The sequence below is a fragment of the Ascidiella aspersa genome, chromosome 7 (assembly GCF_963924565.1).
Source record: "Ascidiella aspersa chromosome 7, kaAscAspe10.2, whole genome shotgun sequence".
Lineage (NCBI taxonomy): Eukaryota > Metazoa > Chordata > Ascidiacea > Phlebobranchia > Ascidiidae > Ascidiella > Ascidiella aspersa.
The window spans coordinates 19627128-19647586 of NC_139453.1; the positions used below are offsets into that span (position 1 = coordinate 19627128).

Consider the following 20459-nt stretch of genomic DNA (forward strand, 5'->3'; position numbering starts at 1 on the left):
TAGGGTGCAATTCTGCAAGGCCTTAGTTGCCCTTGTTCACCCTGATTTTTTTGCCTGTGCACCTACATAGAAACTTCATTATTTCGTTATTTAACCATTTACAAATTTTATTAGAAATTCAAGTTTGTAATATCGCTGGAAACTTGATGCTTCTTACCAAAATCATAGAAAATGCCACAGAGTGTGACATTATTATAAACCTAGAGAAGTGTTACTAATATGAAACAATTACTATTTTTAAAGGAGTCTTTTTGGTTTAATATGAAATTTATCACATAGATTTTCTGTGTATTAATTTAACAAACACTTAAAAAAATGACATAGTATAGTGATTGGTTTACTGTATTTTATTGATTTATAGTTATTACATTGAGTCCTCATGTGTCGGGTAAAACAAATTAAGTTCAGAGGGACATTGCGAATGAGTGCAATGAAATAGTATGATGCTCCAAACTGTATGCCTAGTAATTGTTTTTCGATCAATCTATTTAATCAGTTCTTGGTCCTTACTTGTTTGGTAAAACAAATTAAGTTCAGAGCGCTATTGAACCAACAAGTGTATGATTATACAAGAACTGTATATAAAAAAAATGCCAATGGGTGCAATGAAATGGTGTGATGCCTTGAATCTATTTTATCAGTTCTTAAAAGTTTTCTTAACACACCCCCCCTAACATTGTTTCGGGGTAGTCATAGAATATTTAGACATAAAGTCATAAAACAAGTACACTGGAAAAAACATTTTTTCCGCCCAACAAATGTCAAGTCTAAATACATTCAAGAATTTTAGCCAAAGCATCTTTTTTAACCAAACTACAAAACAAACAAATTGTTTAATTTTTAAAATTATTTAGCAAGGTTTCAATTAAGACTTTATAACCCCCCTTTTGTGTATTAAATGGTCATACATCTTTATGGTTTTCTATGGCATATATTGCACAATCTAAAAAAAAAGAAAAAAAATTAAGTCTCAAATTGTTGGAATAAGTGCTAAATAACAAATTTGATGGCACACGTACATAGCTGAAAATTTGATCAGTGGCATATGAAGATAAGGGGCAGTTGTTTTCAAACTTGGTTCTTGTGACCCTCTTTTTTGGAATGAACCAAGCTGTATGAAAAAAAAAATAATTAAATCTGAAGCATTTTGTTGCCGCAATAAGGTTTAGATAAAAAATAGAACGTTGTGGGACTCCTTAATAATTAAAACGGTGAACCTCCGGGATATGGTAGTGAACAATTGGGTATGGTCTTTAAACACAACTCTAACTTATTTCCAGTTTGGTTTTATTTTGTTGTCAATGTTATTATTTCTCTTACTTTTATAGCTGAAATTCCAGGTTAAAAACCTTGGTCTGTTACACTCTCAGCTGTGTGCAAACATACATTTTTAGGAAACATCTCTATGGAAAACATTTAGCCACAAAAAGTCAAAAATACTATATAGATGGGAAACAAAAAATTATGAGAAGAAAGAAACTTTGTTTTACTATTCCAAGTATATTACAATTTTATATATCAAATGCGAGATGTTAAAAGCTTGTCCATCATATTTAGCCAGTTTTCTAATTTGCAGCATTGTGACGTACTATAGACCTATTGGTCTACTTTGAACTTTATCAGTATGTCACAATGCTGCAAGTGTTGTGCCCAATTCTTTAAAAGTAGTCTACAACTCGTGTGAGTCTTAAACTTTGGGACTAGTTGTATGTGAAAAACTTTAATTGAACCGTTTATAACACATATTATATAAAAAAAATACAACCAAAAAAAAAATCAAAATTTGTTTTTAAATTTTACCGGTCCGTAAACTAAAAAGGTTGAAAACCACTGAATTACAGTAAAATACCAAAATAATGATAGTTTTTTAACCATAGGGTTTTTAACTTGCTTTGTGTTCTCTATATTAACAACTTTCTTTCACTGCAAGCAGGCTGAATGAGCTATTCACCAAAATTTATGTTACTAATAAAAATAAATTTTCTTGAATCCTGGGGTAATCGTTTTCAAATCAGTTTGCACTGTATTATTTAATGTCAGTTTTGTTTTTTGATTCCAGAGTATGCACTGTGCAATGCTATGGATAGTAATGTAAAATCCTTATCCTTAGCGTTGGAAAATCATGAATTAGGTGATGGCACGTACAGTACACCTGGACATCATGCAGTACAAACTACTCCAAAGAGCGAAAAATCCAATTTTCGATTTGACATAGCTGATAAATCTAATGATTCAATCGCCAATCAATTTAAAGGAGCATATGATGATCGACTTGGTGACTATGTTAATGACTTTGATTCTTATGAGAAGCTGACCTATGAAACAGCACAGCGCCTCTTTGAACAAATATCCAACAGAGACCCTAACTTGCGCCGTCAGGGTCTCTACATACTTTCAAATTCAATATTTCAGTGGGTTAGAGATTCGGAAGTGTCTCCTGCAGAAGAAAATTCTTCAAAACTCACAAAGCCTGATAGACCTGATGTAATGCATAGACAAAATTCCTTAGATTCAAACCATGAAATAGATGAAAATTGCCATAAAGCATCTCGGAGGATTGTTCGTCAAGCACTTGCCTCATTGCTAAGATTAAGCATACAATGCCCTTTCATTGAAGTAAGAAAGGAATGCAGAGATCTTCTTCAACTTTTGAAGGTATGTGGGTTTTGTTTAAAATGTCAATTTTGATGTTTTAAATGTGTGAGCTGGTCTCTTTTATGTTTCCAAAGTATCCCCGATTAAAAAATATCTTTCGTGGCTGTTTACTATGGTTTTGTTGTTTTTATTGGGTTTTATTTTGTAATACGTTGTGCTTGAAATTCGGATTTTTTTTTCTAATTTACTCCATTGAGATATTGTGTGGCGTCTAAAGCCAATTTTTGAATGTTCAAGCTGTGAAACAGATCTCTAAATGTTGCCGAGCGGTATAGGCGCTTTAGTCGTGTTGTTTTGCGCGATCGCTCAGGACGTCCTGTGTCTCCCCATCCATTTAGACCGAGCGACACGCACGTGACTAGGCGAAAGGCAGATCACCGTAAACATCTCTCTCTCTTTCTCGCCTGTCGAAGTGTTTTTCGAGAAATCCTTTTTCCTCTCGCCATGCCTCTCTCGTGTTATTCAGAGAAGTATTAAAGCGTTGCGTGACCTACTTTTGGGTTGTATACACTGTTTAGGATGTGCGCCTTGATATATGCAACCTCACCAGTTCTCAGGTATTCGCAATAAATGTATACTTTCCTTAAAGTATTTTTGCATATAAGTGTTTTTTGATATTTTTATTCGAAGAAACGAAGTCCTTGTTAAATCAACTCTTGTTAATCAACTCCAATATATGACAGGCCTGCAATAATAATACAACAGTATAATGCGCAATGCGCGGCGGAAATAAGAGCGTTGCCGTTTTGTCATCGTAATAGCTTTTTGATAATCAGCAGAACAGAAACAAATTTGGCAATGGTTGCCTGTTTGGTTGTGCATTGTAAATATATTCGGTTTGGCGAAAAGTCTTTGAATTTATTTTTTGTCAAACTTGACTTAAATTTTGTTTTTAGAAGTGCCACTGTAAAACCAGTTTTAAATATATATATATTTTTTTTTAGAATTGACTATGGCATTTATACTGTTTTGTTTTGAAATTATATAAAAAAAACGTTGAGCGGTCCAATTTTAGACCTGCAAAAAACTAAAAAAAAATCCTTTGAAGTGTGTGTTTTTTAAATAAAGAAACTGTAGCAACTGATAATAATTTTCAGACAAAAACAAATAAATAAGTCCCTAAATATTAGTAAAATTTTTATCGTTGGATACGTCGCAGGTTCAACCGACTTTTCCGAGGCGTCGCAAGAAAAAAAGTTTGAGAACTACTGGTTTCGGACATGCTTTTAAAAAACATTGTTTTAATTTAAAAACTTACCCAGTGAACTTACAAATCACGATGAAGCAAAGCTTTTTTCGTTTCATTCTGTTACGTTACGTGTTTTACGTGATGCAGTACTAAAAATGCTGCAACGCCATTGGCCAGTTGGCGAAGGCGCGGCCCGCTCTGTGGTGATGCAGCAACATCATAGCGTTTTTTTTCTCTGTAAATCCGATACGTCATGACGTCACTTCCGAGTAGCCATGACTGTAGTTTACTTTATGTAGAGTGATTTAATGCAATTTTAAGAATGGATATATTCACTAATGTCTGTTAATGATATACATATATATATATATATAGCGAACTAATCACACAGTTTGTTTTGACTTAGGAAGTGCAATTTGTCAATTGTGTTAGCTGCAATAACAATATTGTGTTGTTTGATTTATTCTATTTCACTGTTTAACTTTATGAGTTGCCGTTTAAGCATTTTCTTGATTGGTAAAAACCAACAGCCACAACAAAAGGCACGAAATAGCGCTGGTGTCTGATGCAACCTTGCCACATTTTTTCGCTTGGCTGGTGACGTTATTGGTAAGCGCCCGCGCATCAAAAAGAAAAAGGTCGGTTCTCTCTCCGCAGTCAGCTGGCCGCATTAAAGTGTTGTTGCGTTAGCTTCGACAGTCGAACTGCCGGCGGCTACTAGAGCAATTAAAAAGACAAGTTATTCAATAGCGTGCCACTTGGCCGACATATGTTAGCGTTTTTAGACTGAGTTGCCAATTTTATTTAGATTGACTTGTCAGTTTTGTTTATAACGATATTTGAACAGTCACAGAACAGTGTTTTGTTTACGCAGGTTGCATTAGGGAAACATTCGCAGAATCTGATGCTTGGTGTACATTTAATTGTCAACGAAGTTTAAATGACACATATGAATTACATATTTGCTGTAATACGATTGACACAAGTATTTTAGGGAATTCAAATTAATTTATTAACTGTTTTAGGTTAACAATATGGAGTAATTTAACTCATTCAGAGCTCTAGGTTATTGAATATGTCTGTAAAAGCGTCATACTTTCAGTCGGGTTCGCCTCCTTTATCTGATCAGTTAAAGTCGCTTGCTAACACGCAACCCCTGACTCTCTTGAGCAACGTAACTTTGCACAAAGCTGCGCGGCCTAATCTCAAGTCGTTGCCGAAAGAATCAAACATCAACGATATATCGAGCGCGTATGCTTCCAGAAGTACATCAATCTGTGAAAAAACCCAGTCCGAAAAAGAGAGAAAGGTGACTTTTCAAGACGTTTTCCCCACTGCTGCTGGTAGTACCAGACGTAGAAGACGATCCGCTGTTACAAATTCCGAAATCATCTCCGCAAATCGCAGCCGCGACCTTACCTACCAACGAAGTGTTACCGAAGACTTAACCAGTATTAGGTGTTCGCGTTGTGGTGACGTCGATTGTTCAGTACGACCGCCCAAACGACCGCAAACCAAATATCTTGCTTCAGCAACGCCTAGACTTATAAACGCATCCCTCACGACGCAAAACGTTGAAGAACACTCGAACGATAGCGACGTAAATTTACAAAACTGTCCCGCGTGTTCGCTTCTTAGTGCAAATTTAACGCCAACCTCAAGAATGTCACCTTCTTTGCGAGCGACTGCTTTAAACCACAAAACCGAAAAGGTAAGCCATCGAGCGAGCGATAGTTCGTGTCGGGTCGTTTAGCGCTTGAACTGGTGTCATCGCGCCAGTAACCACGCCTCCTGGCCAGGCATTCTGCTATGCGTGTGCGTAGTGTGTCACAAACTAATAAGCACTTTCGTGTAAACGATTTTCGTACGTGACTGCTTATGTGTGCTAAGTTTATTTTGTTTATGTTTTCAGGATCGGAACGTCGATGTCCCAACTGTGGTTAAAAGAAGTGTGAGCCGATTCATCCCAAGCAACGAGGTAATTATTTTGGGAACTTGCAATCACTAATAAAGCGTCTGTAGAGTTTAAAGGCTCGTTTTAATCATTAAATTATTTTTTTAATTATTAAATTCAGATATCCATAATCGACTTCTGTGATATCGTTTTTTATTGAACCATTACAAAACTTGTCTCTTGTAATGACCAGTCATGTGGTGTATTGTTGTAAAAGTCATATCTTTTCAACTAGTTAAATGACCTTGTGGTAGTTTCAAGAACGAGCCCTGGCGCCTAGCATGTTTCCAATTGGGACCCTAAGTTTCATAAAAAATTGGCCAGTTATTGATTTTTATGTGGTATACAGTAGGCGGGGTGATTGTGACAACCAGTAACCTATTCCTTTGTTTTCTATGCATCTGCCCACTGAGGTCATTTAAATTGGTTAGTGGAAAATAACAGGATATTTTCTTCTTTTATTTTTAGTATTATATATTTTACATGTAGGGCACATATCAATGTTTATAAATATGAATCAATTCTATAAATTGAAGACTTACTTTATGTATTTTAATACATGGTGTTAAGCAGAAACAATATGTTAATTTTTGTCAAACTTTCCAGCTTTGATAAGATATTTTCTATAAGAAATGAGCACACAAATACAAGCTTGGGTTCACTTTGTATATCAGGAAATTTTGTAGCGGAGGCAACGCAACCTTGCTTTTGTCTGCTTCCAGCTAACTTGCTCCTAACCTCGCTCAGCAATGTGAACAACTGGTACCCGGCAAATAAGGCAATGTACATAATAGGCGTCCCATTTGCCATTTCCTATTGTCAGATAACTGTTACACGATGGCGTGGGCTCATGTTGCAAAAAGAAATTACGGCACTGAATGGTGCGCGCTTTGGTACGCACAAGTATGCCGACCTACAAGAATATCGTCGTCCTTTTACCTTTTAGTTGCAGTTGTTTTATGACGCCTGTATTGTTGAATTTGTTTTAAGCTTTGTTGTTCGACGCGTTCGTTTGATGCTGCAAATCTTTATTAATACGCACGCCAGAACAATACAAATCAAATTCTGTCCTTATAACGATAAAAAATATGTGCGCCATTAGCCAAACTTCGGAACAAAATATAGCTGCCGCTTATATGCGTTCAATTTAATTTGTGTTAAGTTAAACGACGTGCTCTGTTCGTTGCCGTTTCCTCTTTTAGGCGCACCAAACAAACAACCCGCTGTGCTAGCTTCGAGTTCATTTGCTCGATCGCTGCTTTGTTTAATGAAACGCTCGCGGAGCGCTCGCGCGCACACACACTCCACTCGGCAATCAACTGCGTCAGCAAGAAGTCAAGGAGTTCTCGAGCTCTTTATTGCGCGGCGTCGTTTCCTTCTAAGTGCCAGCAGACGTCCTCGACTTGCAAAAAGAAAGCCAGTCTGTGAAATTGAATGTCGTTCTTATTTGCAGATCAGCCCGGTAGACACCGACGATGAACAAACCTACTCACTGTACGAAGAGAGCTTTATTCATAATTGTCGCCTCGAACATATGGTAATGGTGATGGCACTGCACCCGCAATATCTTCAGCAGTTTCTGGACACCAACTATCATTTAATGCAATCAAAAGGCGTCCTCTCCTACCATTTTAGGAGCTATATAGCAATTATGGTAAGATATTTACCTGATTTTTACATTTTTTTTAAATAAACAAGTATTTTTGCAAGTTAAAATGATTTAACTGCTTCCTACCATCGGCAATAATATTTCACAGGCTGCAGCTAGACATCAGTGTACCTATCTTGTTCACCTGATGGAGTCGCACTTTTTGCTGCAAGGTGGCGACAGAGAGTGGCTACTTGGCGTGGATCACGTGCCGCCTAAACTCCGTGCACTTTCGACTCTTAACAAACTGTTAGCTCATCGACCTTGGCTTGTCACTCCCAAGCACATTAAGGTAATGCGTTTATGTTTTACATGTGTCACAAAACAAACATTTTGTTATTTGCCATAATATAAGTTCTGGGCCTCTTAGCATACTGCTGAACTCCCAATCGAAGTTTAGTTTACAAATTTAAAGTCGTTAGCCAAAGCTTTAGTCAAATCATTAGTCAAAGCTTCAGTCAAACCATCAAGACAACAGATATGAGTCAACTGATCATATGCAACTATAGCTTTGTCACAGCGTTTTATGTAAGTGAACCATTATTTTTACCATAGATTTGTAAAGCATTGAACTGCCTCTTAAACACATAGATTTTAATCTTTAATGTTGCAGAGTAACATAAATTGTTGTTTTGCAAAACACAGGAGTTAGTTGATGGTGAAAGCGGGTCGCGCTGGCAACATCCTGAGCTCGCGCAGGCAATCGTTCTACTTTGTCACTTTCACGGACTCGCTATTTTCTGCCATGGTAGTGGTACCAACCTTGAAATAGACCATGAGACTGCTCACTCCTTCCACAACACTTCTGTGCGTTCACCGTCTTCGGCTGGGATTAGCCCCCATAGTTCACCAACCTCCGGATCGTCAACTCCTGGTTACGGACGTGTCTCACCGGTTACTGAAGGCTTGGTGGGTTTTCAAATTATCCCTTTAGTTTATTTATTCATATGTTGATGGTTAATAGTGCTTTGTTTTTGTAGCTTTGTAATAAATCAATAATATGGTGTGCTTTAGTTGCTTGCTGTGTATGTATTGTTGCCTGCTTTTTCTGTCTCTATTGATTGCTGATTGACTTTATTATTATTAGTGGAAAGATGCATACTTGGGTTTCCAAGAATTAACAAAGGTACATGTTGTACTTGTTTTTGCATGATTGTATGATTTATCTTTTTATTTTTATTTTTACTATCTTCTTTCTTTTATTTATGAATTTTGTAGTTATGCATGTTTGCTTTTGCATGTTTGAAATGCATGGATTTCTAAAGTTAGATTTTATAAACTAAATGTCTCACAATCAGTTAAATTAAGTTTCATTTTAATTTGCCTACTAAAGTTCTACTTTTTACCTGTTTAAAGTAATATATTTAATACCTTAAGACCAATGCGATTTTTTCCTGATCTTTGAACACCATGATAATATACACCTGTTGAAAAAACATACTCGGTATGTGACATTACAATTTTGGAATTTGCATATGTCTGTGTGGTTTTCTCATCAAACTCCTTTGTTTAACTTTAAACCTTTATATTTTGGGGGTGTATAGCACTTTTTTCTACCACAGCAAATCAATTTTGTTTGAACATTATACAATCTGACTTTCACCTTATAGCAAGACCAGACTGGGTGTGTTGTTTGTAAATTATTCATCTCCCAACTTAAACTTAAAACCACAAAATTTATTGTCGGGTTAGATTAAACGGATTTCTAAAAAAAACCTACACACTAGGTTTGTCATAATAGATACTTTAATTTTCCACCACTAGCTTGAGCAAACGGGCGACGTTGAGGTGCTCATGGAGCGAATGAAGCGACTGCAGGAGGATGATGAAGAGATGACAAGAGAAGAGCTCAACAGAAGATTTGAGAAAGAAAAGGAGGAAGCGTCACATGAGATGATACCAGGTATGGCTTTCCTCGCCGCCTTATTCTAGATTAATTTACGACCTCCATATAGTACTTTGACTAACTGGCTTGTTAAAAAATGATCTTCCTAATTAAAATAAATTAATAACAATACGATAAAAATGTCTTAAATGTGAGCATGTCATAATCATGACACCCAGAGTAAATTTAGGATTCATTTGTAACATTTTATGATTGCGGCCTCACCACCTGTTCAACACACTGCAGGTGTAAATGGTTCATTGGGTGGCGCTGCCTACTTTGCGCGTTATGTGGTCGACCCAGACTTCAGCTACCAAGAATTTGCCAAACGTGACGCCGCAGCCGAAATTCCCACTTTTCGTGAGCAGGTTGGTCATGAGTATAAACGAATCTGCTTTAAGTCACATCGCGACGTACGTGCTTCAAAAGCCATTACCTTAAATATGTGAACGTGCCTGACTTCACGCGCTGCAAAGATGATATGTCAGTACTTTATTTTCTGAGCAAAATTTCAAATGAGTTCAGAAAATCCCTGAAATTAAACACGTACGTCATTAGAAAATTATTCATAACATTTTGTTTTTCTAAATAATTTTACGAAGGCAGACGTTCTATCGTAACAATGCGCAGTTTTTCGTTTTCGTGTAACATTTTCATGCTTGGCAGGATTACAGTTGGAGCGATCACGCTTGTCTTGTCGTGCGTAAATACTTCAGCGACGTGGCAGACAAGTTGGATAACAAGTTTAACACCGCCTACTATCTTACTTACAAAACGTAAGTATGTCGACATTACACTTGACAAACTCATGCGGCAACGCAATTTGAGTTCTATAAAATTGTATGTTCTCCTAAAAAAAGAGAATAGGCAATGGTTATACTCTAGGAGTTGCACAGTTGTTAGTCGACATCTATTCTGAGAATATTAGGTAACAACGTTGTATTTCCTGTCATGAAGTTCTGCCAGTTACAACAACTCGCGTTTAACTAACAGGAAAGCCGTTCATAAATTCTATGTTAGTGGGATATTCTGCGCCACCCATTTCCTTTCCTAAGTAATTGTATTGATGTGATGTACAGGTTAGCGAGCAAAGACAATGTTGACACCTCGTCGTTGCGTCGTGCCATCTGGATGTATGTTCACTGCATGTACGGCATCATGTGAGTTTACCATAGGTTAAACTGCCAACCGAGCTTGGCAAATGAGTGGGCGGTATAAGTGGCCTGTTTCACCGTGCGTTTTAGCGATACGCATCTTCTCAAGCAGTTAAATGCATTTACATAATTTCTATGGTTAGTGTAAACCTGCAAATTTGAACATATTACCAAAACCTCCCAGCTATTACTGTACGACTTACAGTCATAAGCAACTCTAATCGGTCCATAGTTTCATTAATTTGTTTCGCATGGTGCTACAGGTACGACGATTACAACTACGGCGAAGTCAACCAGCTTCTGGAGAGACCGCTCAAGATCTTTATTAAAACGGTTAGCTGCTTTCCCGAACAGACCACGCGAAAGATATACGACGGCTTTTGGAAACAGTTTCGCCATTCGGAGAAAGTTCATGTCAACATCATGCTAATGGAGGCCCGAATGCAGGTCGGGCTATTGTACGGAATGAGAGCATTAACGGAATATTTGCGTGATAGTTAGTGTTAAGAAGGCTCTTTGGAGTGTACAAAATATTTGTTTTATATGTCTATTCTTGCAAAAATGTTGGTCATTAAGTCTGGAAGGTATTTGTTTGTAAATTTCAAAACTGACTGGTAGGCTCTTTATTGCCGCAATTTTAACGATTTGCAAAAAATACAATGCAGACAAAAAATTGCGTTAATTGCATCTATTGTACCAGAAGTACGTTGTGTATCTTTTGTTGTCCCACAGAAGTGCGTTTTTAATTTTGGCTTGTACAACAGCTTACATGCAGTATTATGACGCCAGCTTGCCTTTGGGTCACGTCAATGCATTTGTATATTTGCTTAAAACAAAAAAGCTATCCACACCATTTAGAATATTTTTGCAAATACCTATTATATTACTGACTTTTTTATGTACTGAACTATCTAGCCCAAAATACGCGCTTCTATATAGTCGTGAAGTATTTCAACTCGCCGCTTTGCTTTGCGTTAAATGGTGGGAAAGTCGTCCACAGCCCAAGCAGCTATGTAAAAAGCAAATCCGGGGTTGTCCTTGTTTACGCGTTGACGGTATTTATTCCAAATTCGCGAACCAAGCATTTTATCGCGTACTACCAATTGTTTACATTTCTTTTGCAGTTTCTTTTGTATGGAACTGGTGCTTTCGATTGTTATTAGCGCCCTATTCTTATCCGTTCTAGTTTGTCATCCTTTAAAATTTGCGCGTTCATGCCAATATTTTAGCTAGCGAGACACTTGGCGCGATTCCACGCAAGCCTTTTCTATTAGGATAAAAGACAAACCCTATATAGACTGCCTTTTTTTGCAATACAAGGTACTTCCAACCAGGGTACAGCAAAATAGCGCGAATCGCTTGAAATCTTGCAGATAATAATTAGAAAAACAATGTTCGCCTACTCCTTTCCATTTATGCGCATTAATTGTGCATGCATGTGTGTATTGCGTGCTTTTGCGACAGTGCAGTGGAAGTTGTCAATATCCGTGCAAGGCATGGACATTTTAAAGACTCCCTTCGCACACGTCATAGTCGCGGCAATTTGCCGCCCGAAGAAACGCTGTTTCGTGTTTACTGTGTCATTGTTTATTCTTCAAGCGAGTCTTCGTTTTTTCTTACGTGTTATTTCGTTGCCGATTCCGCTGCTCCAGCGATGTGTACATCACATTGAAGCCCCTGTGTTCAATGTGGTGTAACAGTGTTATTTTATACTTTCAAATAAAAGGAATTCTCCTTAAAAACGCGTTAGAATTGTTTGTCAAAGTTCAAATGTATATGTATTGTTTCTATAGGAAGATAATGCAATAATGGCGCCAATCATGAGAATGAACTAGGAAGATTTCTGGGGGGTTTTATTACCGAAAATCTGTAGAAGGGTTTTATTACTGAAATCTGTAGATTTTAACTTAGCTTACATGCCAGGGTAAAGCTAGAACAAATTTTGACACACCACTTATCCCCAAGTAACTTATAGCTCCTCTATCCAGTGTTGTAAACAAGTCATTTTGAAATGACTTAAGTTTCAGTCAAGTAGTGTTTTGTTTACGCAGGTTGCATTAGGGAAACATTCGCAGAATCTGATGCTTGGTGTACATTTAATTGTCAACGAAGTTTAAATGACACATATGAATTACATATTTGCTGTAATACGATTGACACAAGTATTTTAGGGAATTCAAATTAATTTATTAACTGTTTTAGGTTAACAATATGGAGTAATTTAACTCATTCAGAGCTCTAGGTTATTGAATATGTCTGTAAAAGCGTCATACTTTCAGTCGGGTTCGCCTCCTTTATCTGATCAGTTAAAGTCGCTTGCTAACACGCAACCCCTGACTCTCTTGAGCAACGTAACTTTGCACAAAGCTGCGCGGCCTAATCTCAAGTCGTTGCCGAAAGAATCAAACATCAACGATATATCGAGCGCGTATGCTTCCAGAAGTACATCAATCTGTGAAAAAACCCAGTCCGAAAAAGAGAGAAAGGTGACTTTTCAAGACGTTTTCCCCACTGCTGCTGGTAGTACCAGACGTAGAAGACGATCCGCTGTTACAAATTCCGAAATCATCTCCGCAAATCGCAGCCGCGACCTTACCTACCAACGAAGTGTTACCGAAGACTTAACCAGTATTAGGTGTTCGCGTTGTGGTGACGTCGATTGTTCAGTACGACCGCCCAAACGACCGCAAACCAAATATCTTGCTTCAGCAACGCCTAGACTTATAAACGCATCCCTCACGACGCAAAACGTTGAAGAACACTCGAACGATAGCGACGTAAATTTACAAAACTGTCCCGCGTGTTCGCTTCTTAGTGCAAATTTAACGCCAACCTCAAGAATGTCACCTTCTTTGCGAGCGACTGCTTTAAACCACAAAACCGAAAAGGTAAGCCATCGAGCGAGCGATAGTTCGTGTCGGGTCGTTTAGCGCTTGAACTGGTGTCATCGCGCCAGTAACCACGCCTCCTGGCCAGGCATTCTGCTATGCGTGTGCGTAGTGTGTCACAAACTAATAAGCACTTTCGTGTAAACGATTTTCGTACGTGACTGCTTATGTGTGCTAAGTTTATTTTGTTTATGTTTTCAGGATCGGAACGTCGATGTCCCAACTGTGGTTAAAAGAAGTGTGAGCCGATTCATCCCAAGCAACGAGGTAATTATTTTGGGAACTTGCAATCACTAATAAAGCGTCTGTAGAGTTTAAAGGCTCGTTTTAATCATTAAATTATTTTTTTAATTATTAAATTCAGATATCCATAATCGACTTCTGTGATATCGTTTTTTATTGAACCATTACAAAACTTGTCTCTTGTAATGACCAGTCATGTGGTGTATTGTTGTAAAAGTCATATCTTTTCAACTAGTTAAATGACCTTGTGGTAGTTTCAAGAACGAGCCCTGGCGCCTAGCATGTTTCCAATTGGGACCCTAAGTTTCATAAAAAATTGGCCAGTTATTGATTTTTATGTGGTATACAGTAGGCGGGGTGATTGTGACAACCAGTAACCTATTCCTTTGTTTTCTATGCATCTGCCCACTGAGGTCATTTAAATTGGTTAGTGGAAAATAACAGGATATTTTCTTCTTTTATTTTTAGTATTATATATTTTACATGTAGGGCACATATCAATGTTTATAAATATGAATCAATTCTATAAATTGAAGACTTACTTTATGTATTTTAATACATGGTGTTAAGCAGAAACAATATGTTAATTTTTGTCAAACTTTCCAGCTTTGATAAGATATTTTCTATAAGAAATGAGCACACAAATACAAGCTTGGGTTCACTTTGTATATCAGGAAATTTTGTAGCGGAGGCAACGCAACCTTGCTTTTGTCTGCTTCCAGCTAACTTGCTCCTAACCTCGCTCAGCAATGTGAACAACTGGTACCCGGCAAATAAGGCAATGTACATAATAGGCGTCCCATTTGCCATTTCCTATTGTCAGATAACTGTTACACGATGGCGTGGGCTCATGTTGCAAAAAGAAATTACGGCACTGAATGGTGCGCGCTTTGGTACGCACAAGTATGCCGACCTACAAGAATATCGTCGTCCTTTTACCTTTTAGTTGCAGTTGTTTTATGACGCCTGTATTGTTGAATTTGTTTTAAGCTTTGTTGTTCGACGCGTTCGTTTGATGCTGCAAATCTTTATTAATACGCACGCCAGAACAATACAAATCAAATTCTGTCCTTATAACGATAAAAAATATGTGCGCCATTAGCCAAACTTCGGAACAAAATATAGCTGCCGCTTATATGCGTTCAATTTAATTTGTGTTAAGTTAAACGACGTGCTCTGTTCGTTGCCGTTTCCTCTTTTAGGCGCACCAAACAAACAACCCGCTGTGCTAGCTTCGAGTTCATTTGCTCGATCGCTGCTTTGTTTAATGAAACGCTCGCGGAGCGCTCGCGCGCACACACACTCCACTCGGCAATCAACTGCGTCAGCAAGAAGTCAAGGAGTTCTCGAGCTCTTTATTGCGCGGCGTCGTTTCCTTCTAAGTGCCAGCAGACGTCCTCGACTTGCAAAAAGAAAGCCAGTCTGTGAAATTGAATGTCGTTCTTATTTGCAGATCAGCCCGGTAGACACCGACGATGAACAAACCTACTCACTGTACGAAGAGAGCTTTATTCATAATTGTCGCCTCGAACATATGGTAATGGTGATGGCACTGCACCCGCAATATCTTCAGCAGTTTCTGGACACCAACTATCATTTAATGCAATCAAAAGGCGTCCTCTCCTACCATTTTAGGAGCTATATAGCAATTATGGTAAGATATTTACCTGATTTTTACATTTTTTTTAAATAAACAAGTATTTTTGCAAGTTAAAATGATTTAACTGCTTCCTACCATCGGCAATAATATTTCACAGGCTGCAGCTAGACATCAGTGTACCTATCTTGTTCACCTGATGGAGTCGCACTTTTTGCTGCAAGGTGGCGACAGAGAGTGGCTACTTGGCGTGGATCACGTGCCGCCTAAACTCCGTGCACTTTCGACTCTTAACAAACTGTTAGCTCATCGACCTTGGCTTGTCACTCCCAAGCACATTAAGGTAATGCGTTTATGTTTTACATGTGTCACAAAACAAACATTTTGTTATTTGCCATAATATAAGTTCTGGGCCTCTTAGCATACTGCTGAACTCCCAATCGAAGTTTAGTTTACAAATTTAAAGTCGTTAGCCAAAGCTTTAGTCAAATCATTAGTCAAAGCTTCAGTCAAACCATCAAGACAACAGATATGAGTCAACTGATCATATGCAACTATAGCTTTGTCACAGCGTTTTATGTAAGTGAACCATTATTTTTACCATAGATTTGTAAAGCATTGAACTGCCTCTTAAACACATAGATTTTAATCTTTAATGTTGCAGAGTAACATAAATTGTTGTTTTGCAAAACACAGGAGTTAGTTGATGGTGAAAGCGGGTCGCGCTGGCAACATCCTGAGCTCGCGCAGGCAATCGTTCTACTTTGTCACTTTCACGGACTCGCTATTTTCTGCCATGGTAGTGGTACCAACCTTGAAATAGACCATGAGACTGCTCACTCCTTCCACAACACTTCTGTGCGTTCACCGTCTTCGGCTGGGATTAGCCCCCATAGTTCACCAACCTCCGGATCGTCAACTCCTGGTTACGGACGTGTCTCACCGGTTACTGAAGGCTTGGTGGGTTTTCAAATTATCCCTTTAGTTTATTTATTCATATGTTGATGGTTAATAGTGCTTTGTTTTTGTAGCTTTGTAATAAATCAATAATATGGTGTGCTTTAGTTGCTTGCTGTGTATGTATTGTTGCCTGCTTTTTCTGTCTCTATTGATTGCTGATTGACTTTATTATTATTAGTGGAAAGATGCATACTTGGGTTTCCAAGAATTAACAAAGGTACATGTTGTACTTGTTTTTGCATGATTGTATGATTTATCTTTTTATTTTTATTTTTACTATCTTCTTTCTTTTATTTATGAATTTTGTAGTTATGCATGTTTGCTTTTGCATGTTTGAAATGCATGGATTTCTAAAGTTAGATTTTATAAACTAAATGTCTCACAATCAGTTAAATTAAGTTTCATTTTAATTTGCCTACTAAAGTTCTACTTTTTACCTGTTTAAAGTAATATATTTAATACCTTAAGACCAATGCGATTTTTTCCTGATCTTTGAACACCATGATAATATACACCTGTTGAAAAAACATACTCGGTATGTGACATTACAATTTTGGAATTTGCATATGTCTGTGTGGTTTTCTCATCAAACTCCTTTGTTTAACTTTAAACCTTTATATTTTGGGGGTGTATAGCACTTTTTTCTACCACAGCAAATCAATTTTGTTTGAACATTATACAATCTGACTTTCACCTTATAGCAAGACCAGACTGGGTGTGTTGTTTGTAAATTATTCATCTCCCAACTTAAACTTAAAACCACAAAATTTATTGTCGGGTTAGATTAAACGGATTTCTAAAAAAAACCTACACACTAGGTTTGTCATAATAGATACTTTAATTTTCCACCACTAGCTTGAGCAAACGGGCGACGTTGAGGTGCTCATGGAGCGAATGAAGCGACTGCAGGAGGATGATGAAGAGATGACAAGAGAAGAGCTCAACAGAAGATTTGAGAAAGAAAAGGAGGAAGCGTCACATGAGATGATACCAGGTATGGCTTTCCTCGCCGCCTTATTCTAGATTAATTTACGACCTCCATATAGTACTTTGACTAACTGGCTTGTTAAAAAATGATCTTCCTAATTAAAATAAATTAATAACAATACGATAAAAATGTCTTAAATGTGAGCATGTCATAATCATGACACCCAGAGTAAATTTAGGATTCATTTGTAACATTTTATGATTGCGGCCTCACCACCTGTTCAACACACTGCAGGTGTAAATGGTTCATTGGGTGGCGCTGCCTACTTTGCGCGTTATGTGGTCGACCCAGACTTCAGCTACCAAGAATTTGCCAAACGTGACGCCGCAGCCGAAATTCCCACTTTTCGTGAGCAGGTTGGTCATGAGTATAAACGAATCTGCTTTAAGTCACATCGCGACGTACGTGCTTCAAAAGCCATTACCTTAAATATGTGAACGTGCCTGACTTCACGCGCTGCAAAGATGATATGTCAGTACTTTATTTTCTGAGCAAAATTTCAAATGAGTTCAGAAAATCCCTGAAATTAAACACGTACGTCATTAGAAAATTATTCATAACATTTTGTTTTTCTAAATAATTTTACGAAGGCAGACGTTCTATCGTAACAATGCGCAGTTTTTCGTTTTCGTGTAACATTTTCATGCTTGGCAGGATTACAGTTGGAGCGATCACGCTTGTCTTGTCGTGCGTAAATACTTCAGCGACGTGGCAGACAAGTTGGATAACAAGTTTAACACCGCCTACTATCTTACTTACAAAACGTAAGTATGTCGACATTACACTTGACAAACTCATGCGGCAACGCAATTTGAGTTCTATAAAATTGTATGTTCTCCTAAAAAAAGAGAATAGGCAATGGTTATACTCTAGGAGTTGCACAGTTGTTAGTCGACATCTATTCTGAGAATATTAGGTAACAACGTTGTATTTCCTGTCATGAAGTTCTGCCAGTTACAACAACTCGCGTTTAACTAACAGGAAAGCCGTTCATAAATTCTATGTTAGTGGGATATTCTGCGCCACCCATTTCCTTTCCTAAGTAATTGTATTGATGTGATGTACAGGTTAGCGAGCAAAGACAATGTTGACACCTCGTCGTTGCGTCGTGCCATCTGGATGTATGTTCACTGCATGTACGGCATCATGTGAGTTTACCATAGGTTAAACTGCCAACCGAGCTTGGCAAATGAGTGGGCGGTATAAGTGGCCTGTTTCACCGTGCGTTTTAGCGATACGCATCTTCTCAAGCAGTTAAATGCATTTACATAATTTCTATGGTTAGTGTAAACCTGCAAATTTGAACATATTACCAAAACCTCCCAGCTATTACTGTACGACTTACAGTCATAAGCAACTCTAATCGGTCCATAGTTTCATTAATTTGTTTCGCATGGTGCTACAGGTACGACGATTACAACTACGGCGAAGTCAACCAGCTTCTGGAGAGACCGCTCAAGATCTTTATTAAAACGGTTAGCTGCTTTCCCGAACAGACCACGCGAAAGATATACGACGGCTTTTGGAAACAGTTTCGCCATTCGGAGAAAGTTCATGTCAACATCATGCTAATGGAGGCCCGAATGCAGGTCGGGCTATTGTACGGAATGAGAGCATTAACGGAATATTTGCGTGATAGTTAGTGTTAAGAAGGCTCTTTGGAGTGTACAAAATATTTGTTTTATATGTCTATTCTTGCAAAAATGTTGGTCATTAAGTCTGGAAGGTATTTGTTTGTAAATTTCAAAACTGACTGGTAGGCTCTTTATTGCCGCAATTTTAACGATTTGCAAAAAATACAATGCAGACAAAAAATTGCGTTAATTGCATCTATTGTACCAGAAGTACGTTGTGTATCTTTTGTTGTCCCACAGAAGTGCGTTTTTAATTTTGGCTTGTACAACAGCTTACATGCAGTATTATGACGCCAGCTTGCCTTTGGGTCACGTCAATGCATTTGTATATTTGCTTAAAACAAAAAAGCTATCCACACCATTTAGAATATTTTTGCAAATACCTATTATATTACTGACTTTTTTATGTACTGAACTATCTAGCCCAAAATACGCGCTTCTATATAGTCGTGAAGTATTTCAACTCGCCGCTTTGCTTTGCGTTAAATGGTGGGAAAGTCGTCCACAGCCCAAGCAGCTATGTAAAAAGCAAATCCGGGGTTGTCCTTGTTTACGCGTTGACGGTATTTATTCCAAATTCGCGAACCAAGCATTTTATCGCGTACTACCAATTGTTTACATTTCTTTTGCAGTTTCTTTTGTATGGAACTGGTGCTTTCGATTGTTATTAGCGCCCTATTCTTATCCGTTCTAGTTTGTCATCCTTTAAAATTTGCGCGTTCATGCCAATATTTTAGCTAGCGAGACACTTGGCGCGATTCCACGCAAGCCTTTTCTATTAGGATAAAAGACAAACCCTATATAGACTGCCTTTTTTTGCAATACAAGGTACTTCCAACCAGGGTACAGCAAAATAGCGCGAATCGCTTGAAATCTTGCAGATAATAATTAGAAAAACAATGTTCGCCTACTCCTTTCCATTTATGCGCATTAATTGTGCATGCATGTGTGTATTGCGTGCTTTTGCGACAGTGCAGTGGAAGTTGTCAATATCCGTGCAAGGCATGGACATTTTAAAGACTCCCTTCGCACACGTCATAGTCGCGGCAATTTGCCGCCCGAAGAAACGCTGTTTCGTGTTTACTGTGTCATTGTTTATTCTTCAAGCGAGTCTTCGTTTTTTCTTACGTGTTATTTCGTTGCCGATTCCGCTGCTCCAGCGATGTGTACATCACATTGAAGCCCCTGTGTTCAATGTGGTGTAACAGTGTTATTTTATACTTTCAAATAAAAGGAATTCTCCTTAAAAACGCGTTAGAATTGTTTGTCAAAGTTCAAATGTATATGTATTGTTTCTATAGGAAGATAATGCAATAATGGCGCCAATCATGAGAATGAACTAGGAAGATTTCTGGGGGGTTTTATTACCGAAAATCTGTAGAAGGGTTTTATTACTGAAATCTGTAGATTTTAACTTAGCTTACATGCCAGGGTAAAGCTAGAACAAATTTTGACACACCACTTATCCCCAAGTAACTTATAGCTCCTCTATCCAGTGTTGTAAACAAGTCATTTTGAAATGACTTAAGTTTCAGTCAAGTCATTTGAAAAATAACTTAAATCCAAGTCAAGTCTTCTGCAAAAATAACAAGTCCCAGTCCAAGCCATCACATATATACTCTGACTCCAGGACTGACGGCGATGGACTCGGATTCTCGAGTTCT

The 20459-nt window shown here is 38.0% G+C and overlaps 2 protein-coding genes across 3 annotated transcripts; both read left to right on the forward strand.

Annotated features, from left to right (window-relative positions):
- The first annotated feature begins 907 nt into the window (after nucleotides 1–907).
- LOC146138187 (sestrin-3-like) lies at nucleotides 908–12221 on the forward strand. Of its 2 annotated transcripts, none has more exons than XM_083393265.1 (10): nucleotides 908–2655; nucleotides 5757–5822; nucleotides 7252–7452; nucleotides 7556–7738; nucleotides 8092–8355; nucleotides 9211–9349; nucleotides 9578–9699; nucleotides 9998–10107; nucleotides 10411–10491; nucleotides 10749–12221. In XM_083393265.1, the coding sequence occupies exons 1-10, from the start codon at nucleotides 2080–2082 to the stop codon at nucleotides 10984–10986; spliced, it is 1980 nt and encodes a 659-aa protein (XP_083249391.1). In that variant the 5' UTR covers nucleotides 908–2079; the 3' UTR covers nucleotides 10987–12221. The 2 variants fall into 2 exon arrangements, with proteins under 2 accessions (XP_083249391.1, XP_083249390.1); XM_083393264.1 differs by lacking the exon at nucleotides 908–2655 and adding an exon at nucleotides 4320–5555.
- A 340-nt stretch (nucleotides 12222–12561) lies between these two features.
- On the forward strand, nucleotides 12562–20039 carry LOC146138188 (sestrin-3-like). Its single transcript, XM_083393583.1, has 10 exons — nucleotides 12562–13373; nucleotides 13575–13640; nucleotides 15070–15270; nucleotides 15374–15556; nucleotides 15910–16173; nucleotides 17029–17167; nucleotides 17396–17517; nucleotides 17816–17925; nucleotides 18229–18309; nucleotides 18567–20039. The coding sequence occupies exons 1-10, from the start codon at nucleotides 12738–12740 to the stop codon at nucleotides 18802–18804; spliced, it is 2040 nt and encodes a 679-aa protein (XP_083249709.1). The 5' UTR covers nucleotides 12562–12737; the 3' UTR covers nucleotides 18805–20039.
- Nucleotides 20040–20459: the final 420 nt, after the last annotated feature.

Coding starts and splice junctions, on each gene's coding strand:
- LOC146138187 (XM_083393264.1), top strand. CDS start 4,920: ATGTCTGTAAAAGCGTCATACTTTCAGTCGGGTTCGCCTCCTTTATCT. Junction 8,356..9,210: donor CACCGGTTACTGAAGGCTTG/GTGGGTTTTCAA, acceptor TTCCACCACTAG/CTTGAGCAAACGGGCGACGT. Junction 9,700..9,997: donor TTCCCACTTTTCGTGAGCAG/GTTGGTCATGAG, acceptor CATGCTTGGCAG/GATTACAGTTGGAGCGATCA.
- LOC146138188 (XM_083393583.1), top strand. CDS start 12,738: ATGTCTGTAAAAGCGTCATACTTTCAGTCGGGTTCGCCTCCTTTATCT. Junction 13,374..13,574: donor TAAACCACAAAACCGAAAAG/GTAAGCCATCGA, acceptor TTATGTTTTCAG/GATCGGAACGTCGATGTCCC. Junction 17,518..17,815: donor TTCCCACTTTTCGTGAGCAG/GTTGGTCATGAG, acceptor CATGCTTGGCAG/GATTACAGTTGGAGCGATCA.